The sequence below is a fragment of the Phytophthora infestans genome, genomic scaffold (assembly GCF_000142945.1).
Source record: "Phytophthora infestans T30-4 supercont1.1 genomic scaffold, whole genome shotgun sequence".
Lineage (NCBI taxonomy): Eukaryota > Oomycota > Peronosporomycetes > Peronosporales > Peronosporaceae > Phytophthora > Phytophthora infestans.
The window spans coordinates 5,425,079-5,438,752 of NW_003303758.1; the positions used below are offsets into that span (position 1 = coordinate 5,425,079).

The window sequence follows — 13,674 nt, forward strand, 5'->3', positions numbered from 1 at the left end:
ATACTCGTCCATAGCCGTGCCGAGGGAGGCAAGACGGCCATGGAGGTGCATCTAGGACACCTCCGTCGAGTGTTGGACGTGATGCGAGCGAACAAGCTCTACGCCAACATCGACAAGTGCGTTTTCGCGTCACCAGAGATTAAAGTTCTCGGTTGCTTCGTCAACAACGTGGGCGTTCGGGCTGACCCAGACAAGGTCAAGGCCATAGCAGCATGGCCGACGCCCCGATCCCAGAAGGATCTTCGAAAGTGGTTGGGCTTGGCCAACTACCTTCACAAGTACAGCGCTGGGTACGCGGGCTTCGCTAAGCCCTTGTCGAGCCTCCTTCAGAAGGACGTCGGCTGGCGCTGGGAACAAGAGCACCAGGATGCTTTTGACAGCATCAAGGCCAGTCTCCAAGAGGCCCCTGTCCTGGCTCTGCCGGACGAGACGAAGCCGTTTAGCGTCGTCTGCGATGCCTCCGACTACGCCATCGGGTGTGCATTGCTGCAGGACGACACGGCTGGACAGGAACGAGTCATCTCGTTCCAGTCCCGGCAGCTCAAAGCCGCCGAGCGGAACTACCCTGTCCATGACAAGGAGCTCCTGGCAATGAAATATGCCCTTGTGAAGTTCCGTGTTCACCTTCTGGGATCTAGGCCCTTTGTGATCTACACAGACCACGCGTCCTTGAGGACGGCGACTAACTCGCCTCACCTCTCCCAAAGGATGGCGAGGTGGCTGTCCTTCTTCGCGGAATACAACTTCCGCGTCGAATACAAGCCGGGCAAGCTCAACGTGCTTGCGGACGCCCTCTCTCGGCGTCGTGACTATGAGTTGGCCCACATCACGCGGGTGACAACGGATCTATATGATCGGATACGCATGGCGTATCGGGACGACCGATATAAGTTTAAAAAGGGTCTCCTCTATTACCGGGTGGAGCCCACTGATCCTCCACGGGTGGTCGTACCCAACGACGAGGATCTGAAGTTTGATATCCTCGCGGAGGCGCATGAATCGCCATCCAGCGGCCACTTGGGCCGCGAGAAGACCTTTTTTGTCGGTCTCTCAGTCCTTCTGGTGGACCCACATGTACAAGTGGGTCGCCCGGTACGTTAAGACATGCGAAACATGTCAGCGGGTCAAACCCGCAGGGCACTCTTCGGCTCCACTACAGAGCCTGCCCGTACCGGCTGACTGTTGGAAGTCGATGAGTCTTGACTTCATCTTTGGGCTTCCCGCTGACGGACACGGCAACACCGGAATTTTGGCGTTCGTGTGTCGGCTGAGCAAGATGGTACATCTTCTTCCAGTTCCCGTCACTGTTACGGGCGAACAAACCGCAAGGTTGTTCGTCGATGGCGTGTTCCGCTATCACGGTCTCCCGGAGACGATTGTCTCGGACCGAGACCCGCGGTTCACTGCTGCGTTTTGGAAAACGCTGTTCCCTTTACTGGAAACTCGTCTGCAGATGTTCACTGCGGACGATCCGCAGACAGATGGCCAAACAGAGCGCGTCAATCGAGTGCTCGAGGACACTCTGCGCAGTGTGTGCGCGGCAGCACCACGTACGTGGTCGACGCAGCTTCCAGCTGTTGAGTTTGCGCTCAACAGCGCGGTGCACGCGTCCACGGGGTTCACGCCGTTCTACTTGAACGGCTTCCGCCACCCCAGAGTGCCTCTCACGCTTCGAGGAGACACTGACGCCTCTATTCTAAGTGGGGGAGAGGCTCGGAAAGCCCTTTCCTCCCAGGTCTTGGATGTGAGACCAGTTTCGCTGCGGAAACAGGTGGAATCCTTTATGGATATTAAGCTGAGCATTGTCAGCAGGGTCCGCGATGTCATGGCAGCGGCCCAAGATAAACAAAAGGAGTACTCAGACAAACATGGAAGAGGAAACTTAAGTATATTTTGAGGTTGGGGACTAAGTGTTGCTAGACACGAGGAGCCTGCCTCTTGACACTATCAGCTCTGTCGGCAGCAACAAGCTGAAGCACCGCTTCATCGGACCTTTTGCAGTCCTGGCCAGACATGGTGCGTCGTACACCATCGACCTTCCAAAGTCAATGACGACGCACCCGACGTTCAATGTTGGACGTCTTAAGCGGTACTTTGACCCGCAGGGGGTCGCTGACTCGCAGACCCCCCTTGACCCAGATCCTCGAAGCGAGGGCCGGCCACAGTCGTCGACGAGGTCGTCGGAGCAGGCACCCAAGCCTCGGTCGGGACGGCAAGGCTGCGGTCAAGACCGTACGCCGGAGGGGCTCCATACGAACGGACCCCGGCGCGATACGCCGAGTACGCTGAGTACGCCGGGTACGCACCATACGCGTACGTCTGGGAGTGTGCCGCAGGCGGCTCCGGACGTGGCAACAAAGCCTCGATCCGTCGGATCATGCGAAAGGCCTCGTCCAGATCGGACGAAGAGGCCCGGCGATCCACCCGCAGGTGCAGGCTCGCGACCTCTCGCTCCAACAGGTCCAGGCGGCCCGCAAGACGAGCGAGCTCGCCCTGATTCCCGGCCTGGGCGGCAGCATCACCGCCCGTCCCAAGGTCAAGTGCAATCTCAAGCACGAGAACACGTTGACGGAGGCGGTCAAACTCAGGGCCCTGTGTCGGACCCGCAGTCGGAACACTCGGACGAGAGTGGCTGCCGAGTACTCGTACTCGTACGAGGGCACCTCCGCCCCTGCTTGACCGGAATGGAGAAGTCCACTTCCACGTGGAGTGGATACTCCAGGAGCAACGGCGTCGCGGTAAGCGACAGCTCCTCGTGAAGTGGAGGGGTTATGCCCACTCCGAGAACTCGTGGGAGCCGATTAAACGGCTCCTGATCGACTGCCCGAAGGCTGTCGCAATCTGGGAACAGAAGCGGCGGCAGCTTCATAAGTAGTCCGGGGCTTCTTGCCCGAACGGGGTACGGACGATGAATACATTCCGTACCCGCGCTCATCGTGAGCGCTAGAAGCCGCGCGCTTCAGGATGTCCCTTGGCAGTATGCGCTTGCTGACCAAGTGGGCAAGCCTCACACGAAGATTACGCTGGTCCAGGATGCGGGACAGCAGCTGATCTTCATGGAGTTCCCGTAACTCAGTGGGTGAGTACTTAAGAGTCTCCACCCACGCCCAGAACATGTCCTCACAAGAACTCCACGTGGGACAGTTCTCGGGCATAACCCAGGGGTATCCCCAAAGAGGATAGAGACCACCCCGGGTCTCGGGCTTCTTACGACAAGTCGTGAATTCCTTAAGGGGAATGCGGTGTGGCGCGAGAAGCACACACCGAGCCGCCTCCAAGTTGTCGACGAACAACTGTTCTTTCTGAACAAGGGCTCGTTCATAGATGCCCCTAGAAGTGTGGCCGCCCACAAGGCCACAAGGAGCGACAAGAAGCTCTAAGAAGAGGTCATCCCCAGAGCTCTCCTCGGGAGGCCAATACCCTCTTGAAATGATGGCAGCTCCCTGGCTCACGGGTGCCGCCACCGAACCCCCACGCACACGCTGGGCAGCTTGAGATTCCTCCTGCTGTTGGTGGAGGGATTCGAGACCTCCCGGGGCTCAACGATAGCACCCTCCTCTTCCTCTTCTTCCTCCTTCTCCTCCTCTTCATCCCAGGAGTCGAAGATACTCTGATAGGAGCGACAAGTCTCCTTCTCCTCGCGGAGTGGAGACTTAGAAGCTGTACGCTTCTTTGAGGGCTTGGCGCCTTCGGCTTTAGAGGCCTTAGCACGCGCAAGACCCTCGGCAAGCGAGAGACGTTTGCGAGGACTCTCTTCCTCATTACCACCGGCTTTGGGAGCGCCCTTAGCCTTGACGGCCGGACTCTCAGAGCGCACAGAAGTCCTGGGACTGTGATCACCTTGATCACTAGCGAGCGACTGCACGCTGTCATCTTTGTGCTTACTGGGCACTGGGCTGTGCCCTCCCACAGAGCCCGCAGGAGCATCGTGAGTGCTCTCGGACTCGGCATCGTCCTCACTGCCCGAGTTGAACTCACATTCCACGAACCGAGGGTTCGGACGATTGTCTGAAGATGAGGGCGACGGACTGCGGCGCTTGCTTGCGCGCTTGTCCACAGCCGCGTCACCCGAGGAAGCGATCGCCTCGGAGGCCACCTGAGTAGCCTCCTTGAGTGCAGACCCTTTGCCGTGAGGCTTAGTGCTCTTGGCTTGCGCCTTACCGGCAGCAGCCTTGGAGCGTGTCTTAGCACTGCTCTTTGCAGTGCCACGAGGCATGGTAACGGTCGAATTGGAGACCTAGACGAAGAGCGCACAGGTTGCTGCTCGAGGCTCTAACTGTGAAGTGAGCCTCCGCCGCGCGTGCGCGGCCAAGTCGATGGTTTTCGACTTTGATAATGAGAGTTTGTGACGAACACCTCTTCATTCTGATTGGTCAGTAAACCGAACCTAAGTGGGGGGGATGTAACGGGGTACGTAGCCCAAAGTGTACCCTGGTTACATGAAGTGTGACACTTCACGCTTCAGGTGTATGACACGTCATACTCCGGGATATTTGGTACAAGGTACCAAGGTCGTTCAAAGCCAACCATTGGTCAAACGACATTGCATTTCTATAGGTAACTTATAGTTTGTATTAAACCCAAGCTTAACCTACCTATAAATATACTCATTTTACAATCTACCTTATTTAGGTCACTTCGCTCTCTTTAAATAAAGAGGGGACCTGTGAACTGCCGTTCACTGAGAGTTTGTATACTCTCGGAAGATAACTTCCTCTAGCGCAAGGTGCTGTGTGACCCCGTCACATTATACCTGTCATCGCCAACACGGAAGCGACATTACGGGCTTGTGCGGGGCGTGTTGAAGGGTCTAGGCCCTGTACTGCTCTTGCGGATGGTCTGGGGTTGCTGAAATGGGGATGACAAGCAGAAAAAGACAGCATCGATGCATTATAAAAAATATGTATTATGAGGCTATTGATACTTGTTTATTCTTCAGAAGCTTCCGCTTCAATGTAGGCGTGCTCTACACGGCGGCGCTGGCGTCTTCGGAACAGCCGTATCGCGTTTGAAGGAAGGTTAGTGGCCAAATCCCATGTTGGTTCCCACGAGGTGAGAAGCTGACACGTGACCATCAATTCGGCGATCTGCCAGGATGGTTCGCATTTGGTAGGTAGGTTGATCACTTAAGTCAGTTTCTGATGGCAAGACCCATTCTGCCTTACCAGCATCCTCTCCTTGAGCAGCTGCCTCGATGAGGCGGGCCTTGGTGATGCGACCTTGTTGTATTGCATCTAGCAGACGCTTAATAGCATCTCCGGTATTTGAGGCATTACCTCGTTGGACACGTACCCACGACCTCAGGTAACGGGCCGCAGCCTCATCGAGGCGCCCCCCCCACGCGCGCGGAGGTGCGCTTGGCACCACTTGAAGAAGGCTAGAAAGGCAGTTAGTGTGCTGCGTCAGTGGGGGGGGCGTCGTGTTGGCTTGCCATCGTTGAGGTGAGTTGGAGAATGAAAGCTAACCAAGAGTAGTTTAAATTGAAGTTAAAATTAAAGTTGAACGTGATGCTAATATTAACCTAAAAAAACAGACACGAAGCTATAGTTTCTTTGTTTAGCGAGATGTGACTGTACTTACGGGTAGCAAATTTCACTCCGTATTCAACGCATGTCGGTTTACCAGTGTGCGACCAGCAGGCACTCGAACACTAGTGGTATTAGATCGGCGGCGCTTTTTCGTCACGGAACGATTGACTAGAGGCTTTTTTTTTTCATCCAGCCCCGTGTAGTTTTTAATCTGCAGAGCAAAAGGCACGTGGATGCAGATTGCAAATTTGAAGTAGTACTTGCATCCGCGCGAATGCGTACTCAAATCCACATGCCAACCTCCATCAGGCTGCCCAAACACCTCCATTCGCGCGTAATTCACACCTATATGGGCCTAAACTGAGGCCACTTCGCGACTGCGTCCTAGTTCCGGAAGATAGATACGCTCACAGCCACGTGACATCACACGAATCACGTCTTGGTTTGGGGAAACAAGGAAGAAGTCGATGCTGGACCGGCTGGGAATCATGTCCACGAGAAGAACTCAGCTGCGAAAATCATTAACCCTTGCGTTTAACTGCTGTGTGGCTTCAGGGGATTCCTTGAAGATTCTTGATGTTACCGACTGGTGTCCGCAACAATCCGCCAGCATCTGGAACAGTGTTCCCGAAAAACTCAAGGGCGTACCGGAGCACTTGTCCAAACAAGTGAGGGCGGACATCTATGATCTCCATTTCACGGATAGCCAAGATGTCTATGACGAGCAAGCGATACAGATTCTAACTAAGTGGTCGAAAGAAGAGCAGCTGATTCGGTTTCAAGGCTATTTTGAGCGTATGTGGGTGCGAAATTCATTTTGGCGATGGCAATGCTTCCATACCCCTAGTGAATACGCCACTACAAACAACCCGGTGGAGCAGTTCAACCGTTTGATCAAGCGTGACTACACTCTCCGGATCAAACATTGAAACTTGGCCATCACATGATAGAAGCACATCAAGTATACAAATTCACAATCGACACCAAAGACTCGTTTCACTGCGTTCTGTTGGGCAGCTTCAGCATTAACCATGACGAACTTGACCAACAGCTGGCGCCCACCAGACACGGAAGTAAAAACGCTGCGGAGCTCTGCCACCGCTGTCACGTAAATTTCCTCCAAACGTTGCGAAGTAAAGAAAAGTGCCACGAGATGAAACGAACGACACATGTAAGAGATCCCGCAGACAATGACAGGGTACCCGACTTGGTTCGACTTAAACGTGGCATCCATGTGAAACACAAATGATTCTGGGTCGCGGGTAGCACTCAGTAGAAGACGCCGTCTGTTGTCAATCCCACCAAAAATGAGTTTTTGTCAGAGCCGTTCCCCACATCTCGTTTGCCGCGTGCTGCACGTTTCACATAAGCCAACTGGTCGATCTGGCCCAGAATTTCGTCATAATCGTCATTACGGTGCAGATGTTTCTCCGAATAACTGCTGACGAACCACTGCACTGGACGTAGTGTCGGCATCTCCGTCTCCGTCAACCCAAATCACCGAGCCATGCCATTGCGAACCCGAGCGGGCTTTAACCCTTGCGTTGCGTAGTCCGGGCGTAGTCCTTGAGTCGTGGGGTCATCTTTGCTTTTTGAGGGCCCCTCACCAGCGTCTCGTGAGCACCAGTCTCCATTATGGTGACGCGGTTAAGACTTTGGCACGTGAGCACCTTACCCTGCCACTGACACGCGTCATATGGCGTGGCTGCTTTGCATGTTTCCGAGGAACAACGCAGTAGTTGGTACCGCATCTTGTGCGGCTTGGTCAGAGTACACACCACACATGGAACCAGATGACGCTTTGCAATGATGAACACCTTCATGTCTTCCATAAGCAGCTGGGAATCCTCGCGAGCCATGTCGCTGCAGATAGTCGTCCACTTGGTCGTTGCTGCCATCTTTCGTTGGGGGGGGGGGGGGGGTGGGGGGGGGCTTCAGAAATTCAGTGTTTTACTGTACGAAGGATCTTTGCTGTTAAGAAAGGATATAAAGGGCGGTGATTGGCTCACGGATTGTCATAGCACTGGTCGTGATTCGCAAATAATTACTGGTGTGTAGACGCCCTAGGTTGGTGTGTTTTGGCCAATGCAAGTGTGGCACACAGACATATTGTGTAGTGTGATGTGACATTGATGTGTCACACGAATATTGTATGTGTTGTTTGTGTGTCAGACCTTGGTTCTGTGGTTCTGTCGAAATTATCGCCGATTTAAAGAGCTGATAATTTTTTTCGGACCACACAAGTAATTGCTTGTTAGACGGAATTTGCAGGACATTTGCAGGACATTACCATGTCAAATTTCCAACCAATCACTGACAAGTGTATACAGGAATTTAACCCAATGATTAGCTTTGTTTTCGAGCCCTACGATGCAGAGCCACAACAGAAATCCACGAGAGCTGTCCTCGACGCCGCTTGCGTTTGCGTGCAGTCTGCTCGGGAACCTCGACGCTCTTTGAGCGCGCTGCGAAGGTGTTAAGAGCGTCAGCGACACTCTCTCGAGCACGCCACAATCCGGTACGTTTTGCTGCGTCCTCAATCATTCGCATAAGGTAACGCGCATCACTAAGCCGCTTTCGGAGGTTTCTGTTAGGCATGTCACGCCCGTCAAGCACTCGCAACGGAGGGGTTTTCTTGCTGGCATTTCCGCACTGCCAGAGCACCCACAGTGCGCTAACCGAGCAGTCTGGGAGATCAAAATCAGCGGGGACACGCCGACACTTCCCACCCCAAAAGTGCGATGAGAGCATGTAAGTGTCGTTTTCGTCCTCTTGAGTATTGGTTTGATGATATTTTGTGTTGAGCTTTTCCACCAAGGCGGCCACGCCTGCAGATTCCAGGCATCTCTTAAGGGCGCTGTCAAGACCATCAAAGGTTACGACACCTGCTCCGATTGCTCTCTCCTCAAGCACTGCCATGACATCCTTAACAGTTCCAGCGCGTGCTGCGTCGACGTGCTCAACATAGCTTTTTAATTCCCGTAGAATTGAGACGTGTGGCGGTACTCCAGTGGCATGCAGCCGAGTACTGTCATCGTCAATCCTGTAAATCCTTGGAGACAAATCCAAAAGAAGTGTAGGATGCTGAAATAAAGGGGACTCTAGCAACGAGTGTTTTGCATCGAGTTTTGACTGTAGATACGGTGCGTGGTAGACCAGAGAAGCTAAGCAAAATTCGCCCACGAAAGAAAGTTGAGAAGGTAGACCAGGGAATACACAGTGAGCCGCCTTCTCGACGACGTCGTCACGCTCATCAAAATGCGGGGGAAGTACGGCAAATTTATGACTATCAGGAGGGAGACCAGACACAGTTCGTCCCACGTGCATATCGCCTGCCGATTCATACTGTAGATACGTATTTTGCACGCCACCTAGCGACCATCCAGCTCTCAAATGTACTGCTGTCGACGACGGGCATGCCGTTGAGCCAGATGCGCAGAACGTCGCGGCTCCTTTCCTCATAGAGTGGGTGCCGAGGTCATCGCCGCTAATACCACGCCGGCGTAGCTCCTCAGCTGTGTCGTCTCGGTCGAATAATCGATGTAGACATTTGCGGAATCGCTCATATTGACTGTTCCCAGGAAATAGAAGATCACTACCATCGAACGATGAGGTTGCCCAAAACATAGCTTTAGCCAGCACTGGACATATAGATGGGTTCAGCGGATTAGCGTAAATGTGCTTCGGGTCACGGGGCTTGGTACCTTCTTGGTCATTTTTACTGGTGAGCAAAATAAATACAAAGAGCATCTCCGTTCCATTCCATGTGCCCGTGACAGATACCGAAAGCATTGGCGGATCTACACATTAGATTCCAGGCGACAACCATGTAGGTACGAACGAAAATCATATCCTTTGAAGAGTGCGTAATGAGTTGCCCACAGAAGAAACTGTAGAGATCAAACGACAATGGGTCCTTGCCTGTCTTCGTCCGGACTTCACCACGCGCTGCAGCGGTCGCCCTCTCTCGCTTCAATCCTTTAAAGTACGTTTGCAACTCTTTCTCCATTGTAGCCGGGATTCCCAGTCCGTAATCCCGGTACAAATTGAAGAGACCCGTTCTGTGCGTGTTCAGCGCGGAGTAGCTTAGGCTGCTGCCGTCCGGCTTCTTCAGGGTCAATAGCCACGCTCCAAACTCGTCCATCTGTAGAGCCTCAAATCGAAGAGGAGGGGTAGTAACATTACAGTCTAGAAGAGGCTTTAGGAGCTTTCGCATCTGCTTGATAGACAGACCCGTTGTATCACCAAGACGTGCCCCAAATACCGGGGAAACTAGGAATGGCCTGTTGATGACAATCCATGCTATGAACCGACCGTATGAGTTCGTGTATACAGCCCGAGAACGTGCACTAACTGTGTTGCGCTTTATTTCCGTGACCTTCCTTGGAGATCTTCCCAGTCGACGTCCTCCATCGTTCTGCTCGAAGGAAGAAAAAAAAGTGTATGAATCTTTGTATGCGTATTCATCTGGACAAATGTCCTGCAAAATTGTGAAAATCAGGAATTATTCCCCCACTTTAATCAGATCCAGTCTTTGCTCTCGTCGTACCTCTTTTCATTTGGAAATTGCAGGACACATTGTCCTGCCGTAACGAATCTGATGGGTTCAATGTCCTGCAAATTCTGTAGAATGACAATTCGCGATTGCCAATTACTTGTTTGGTCCGAAAAAAAATGTAGTGCCATGAAACAGCAAAGAAGCGATGGGGAATCGTTTCTGAGACTTGAAGCATTAAAAAGCTCTTTGAAATGGAGGGTTGCGCCGAGGTTAGACACCCTTGGACCAAGGATGTCCAACCAAGAGAGGACACATCCGTTGGCGTCAGTCCACCCTATACGATACCTGAACAAGTTGCGTGACACAACAGTGGGGACTGTTGCTTTGTTCCAGTTTATCAAAGAAGCCGGTGCACCGACGTGCATGCTAACCATCCGCCACCGGGGCGTTGTGATCACTGAGAACCCTCCTTCGCCGCAAAGTAAACATCTACGCGGCCAAAAAACATGGGATAGCCGCTTCCCGGGAATAGACCACTCGTCTATTCACTCGACTGGTGTGATTGGCATTTCTCTGCGAGTCGAAGAGAAAATGAGCGCCAAGCTGAAGGACATCGAGGTCAGGACGTCGTTCGTTGCGTTCGACTCCCTCGCGACCCCCGAGACGCCGAAAGATGGCTGCAAGTCGCCTATGCTGGAGGAGGAGGAACTGACTCCTCAAGGAGCTTCATTTGGACAATTGCTCGTCATTTCGATGCCTCGTATGGCAATTCGAATGGCGTGGGCGGCGCAATGGGCGGCATTAGGACCTTATTTACAGACGATGTTGCCTCGCTACGCTGTACAGTTGACACAGCTCAGCGGGCCACTCAGCGGGGTCGTAATGGCGCCCATTGTCGGAGTGTATTCCGACCAAAGCACCTCGAGATATGGACGTCGTCGCCCGTACCTTGTTGTATCGGCAGTTGGGAGTATTATCTGCTGGGTCCTTATGGGCTACACACGAGAGTTGGGAGACGCGCTGGGTGATGTCGGATCTGGAAAACCTGGAGAAGTGACAGATCGCAAATGGACTGCTCTACTCACCGTGGTCTTCTACCTTGGGATGGAGATTGCTATCCACATCTCGCTCATCCCAGCGCTACTGTTGATATCGGACTTTGCTGGTAGACGGCAGACCCTCGGGTCAGCAATGGGCCACGGATGGTCGACACTGGGCGCGATTGTGGTGGCTGCATACACGGAATTCTTTGGAGCCGCGTACAACTCGATGCACTGGTTCTTGGGAATGCTGTCAGTCTTTATGGCAGTTTGTGTTGGAGCGTCATGCTACGTGGCCAAAGAGACCCCACTGGATAAACAGACGATGGACAAGCGAAGTTGCTGTAAGAATGTGACCTTCGCCTTTGGCTCGATCTACGGTGCAGTCAAGACGCTGCCAGGTGTGCTGGCGGTGTACTGCACTGTGATTTTCCTGAATCAGTACGCCTTCGCAGCCTACAACGGCAACAAAGGAATGCTCTTCGGTCTCGAGGTCTTTAATGGAGACGCGACCAACTCTGCGACATGTGGCGACGAGTGCTCGGAGGAACAGCGGGACTATAACCGAGGTGTTCGACTCGCTGGGGGCCTCGCTGATATGCTCTTTTGTATCGTCGGATACCTGTACTCGTGGGTTCTTCCTCCGCTGGTGCGTCGCTTTGGAGCTAAAAAGATTGCAACACTTGCAACAATTCCTCAGGTGTTGCTGATGTTCATGGCATTCTGCGACGTTGTGGCACTGGATGTGATCATTGTGGCTCTCACGTCCATCACTATCAGCACGTTCTTCGCACTGATAGTGCCGATCATTGTTCACATATTTGGTCACACCGCCGACATTGGTGTATATGTAGGTGTTGTAGGCTCCGCTATATCATCCGGGCAGTTGCTAAACTTCATTGTCGGCTCGGTACTAGTGGAAACCTCGATGGGCTATCGATTACCGATTTTTGTGGGCGGCGCTGTCAGTTTGCTGGCGTTCCTCGTCTGTGTCATCTTCTTTAGAATTAAAATGTTCTCCCTATAAAAACTTGAAGCAAAACAAAAAAATTATTTGATGCAATAGTACTTACCTCAAATGCAATCCGTTACTTCACCACTTTGAGCGACTCGTCAGGGAGGCATTTTGCGTAATAAATACTGGCTATCCGAAGCAAATATTTCGGGGAGGGGTAAGCTGCTCGTTAAACTCGATACGATTTCAGTGCAATAGTGTACATATACATGTACTTTGAAAGCTTACCCAATCTTTGGTGATCCCTCTAGCCTTAAGCGCCGGATTTTATATCCTGTCCAGAGTATTTATGAAGCGAGTCATTCTGACTAAAACTATTCAAAATTCTTAGACCGGTATATTGTGGAAAAAGTCCATTGGGTTTCTAATTTAATTATTAATTTTTAAGTCTTGATTTTTATTAATTGGACACAATGTTTACAGTTGCAGACAAATTAATGCGTTTGTATGTTAGTGTACCACATTACTGCACCTTTGCAAATCCAAACTGGTGGTATTAAGGGCATCTCCAGCGGCAGGTCTTAAAGGCGGTTTTATGCCAAATGTAGCGCAGTTGAGACTTAGCTCGAGTCTTATGTCCACAGCGGCAGGTCCTAACGAGAGTCTTAACCTCACCAGGTCCTAAAAGTCTTCCTCGAGGTCTCAAGTTAAGACTTCAGTTCTATAGGATTGTGTGGTTCACACACTTCGACAAGAGCGCGAAGATTCGAGCATTTCAAAGGCACGCGACACACCAGTACAAAGATCTCATGGGGAAGGGAGCTGAATGGAGTGCCGCTGAGACCGTACAGCTGTGCAGGTCTTGGCTGGCAAGGTCCCTGGACCCAGTGCGAGGCGCGAGCCAGAAGAAAAACACATTTTACAGCAGAATTTACACGCATTGGTTGGAACACAAGCCAGCGGAAGCAGACTCTCGCTCTGAGAGCGCCATCGTGGCCAGATGGAAGAAATTGCTGCCTGAGGTGACTAAGTTTTCTGGTCTGTACTCGAAGTTGAAGAGCAGAGAGCGCTCGGGTTGGAACGATGAAGAGCACAATGGAGGTCTACGCTGATCGCCACAAAAAGGAGTTCGAGTTTTTGAGCGCGTGGGAGACTTTGAAGGACACGCCAAAATGGACAAGCCAGCTGACATCTAGCGGTGGCACAAAACGCAGCGCAGCGGAAGCCCCAGGGGTGGTCCGATCAATTGGGGTGAAGAAAGCTAAGGCGGGAAAACAGCAAGGGTCTGATGTACCTGATCATGTTCACGAGCGGTTTGTAGCTGCATCGAAAAAAAAAGCTGCAATTCTCGAACAGCAGTTGCACTACAGCATTTTCATGCAGTCCCCAGGCAGCGAGGAATCTAAGGTGTATTTTGCGCTGCAGCGCAAAACCATTCTGGCTGCTTACCTCGCTGCCAACACGGCTGGTTCAGATTCCTTCAACGCTAACTCGAGTGGTGGTAATGCGATGGGGCAATTTTTCCATGCCCAGTGCATGCAGTCCAGACTGCCGATCATACCAGGGAATCCACGTGCTGCGTTCTCGTCTAACAATGTCTCCAGGTCGTGGTGTGTCGGCTTACGTAAGTACTCCGGCCCAAACAATCGTCTG

The 13,674-nt window shown here is 52.4% G+C and overlaps 2 protein-coding genes across 2 annotated transcripts; one reads left to right on the top strand and one right to left on the bottom strand.

Annotated features, from left to right (window-relative positions):
* Positions 1-8,817: 8,817 nt before the first annotated feature.
* PITG_00905 (uncharacterized protein) lies at positions 8,818-9,320 on the bottom strand (the record flags this gene model as incomplete). Its single annotated transcript, XM_002909401.1, has 3 exons — positions 8,818-8,860; positions 8,908-9,224; positions 9,270-9,320. 3 exons carry the CDS (start codon positions 9,318-9,320, stop codon positions 8,818-8,820), a joined length of 411 nt encoding a protein of 136 aa, XP_002909447.1.
* Positions 9,321-10,779: 1,459 nt separating this feature from the next.
* Positions 10,780-12,093, top strand: PITG_00906 (Glycoside-Pentoside-Hexuronide (GPH):Cation Symporter Family; the record flags this gene model as incomplete). Its single annotated transcript, XM_002909402.1, has 1 exon — positions 10,780-12,093. One exon carries the CDS (start codon positions 10,780-10,782, stop codon positions 12,091-12,093), a length of 1,314 nt encoding a protein of 437 aa, XP_002909448.1.
* Between the last annotated feature and the right edge of the window lie 1,581 nt (positions 12,094-13,674).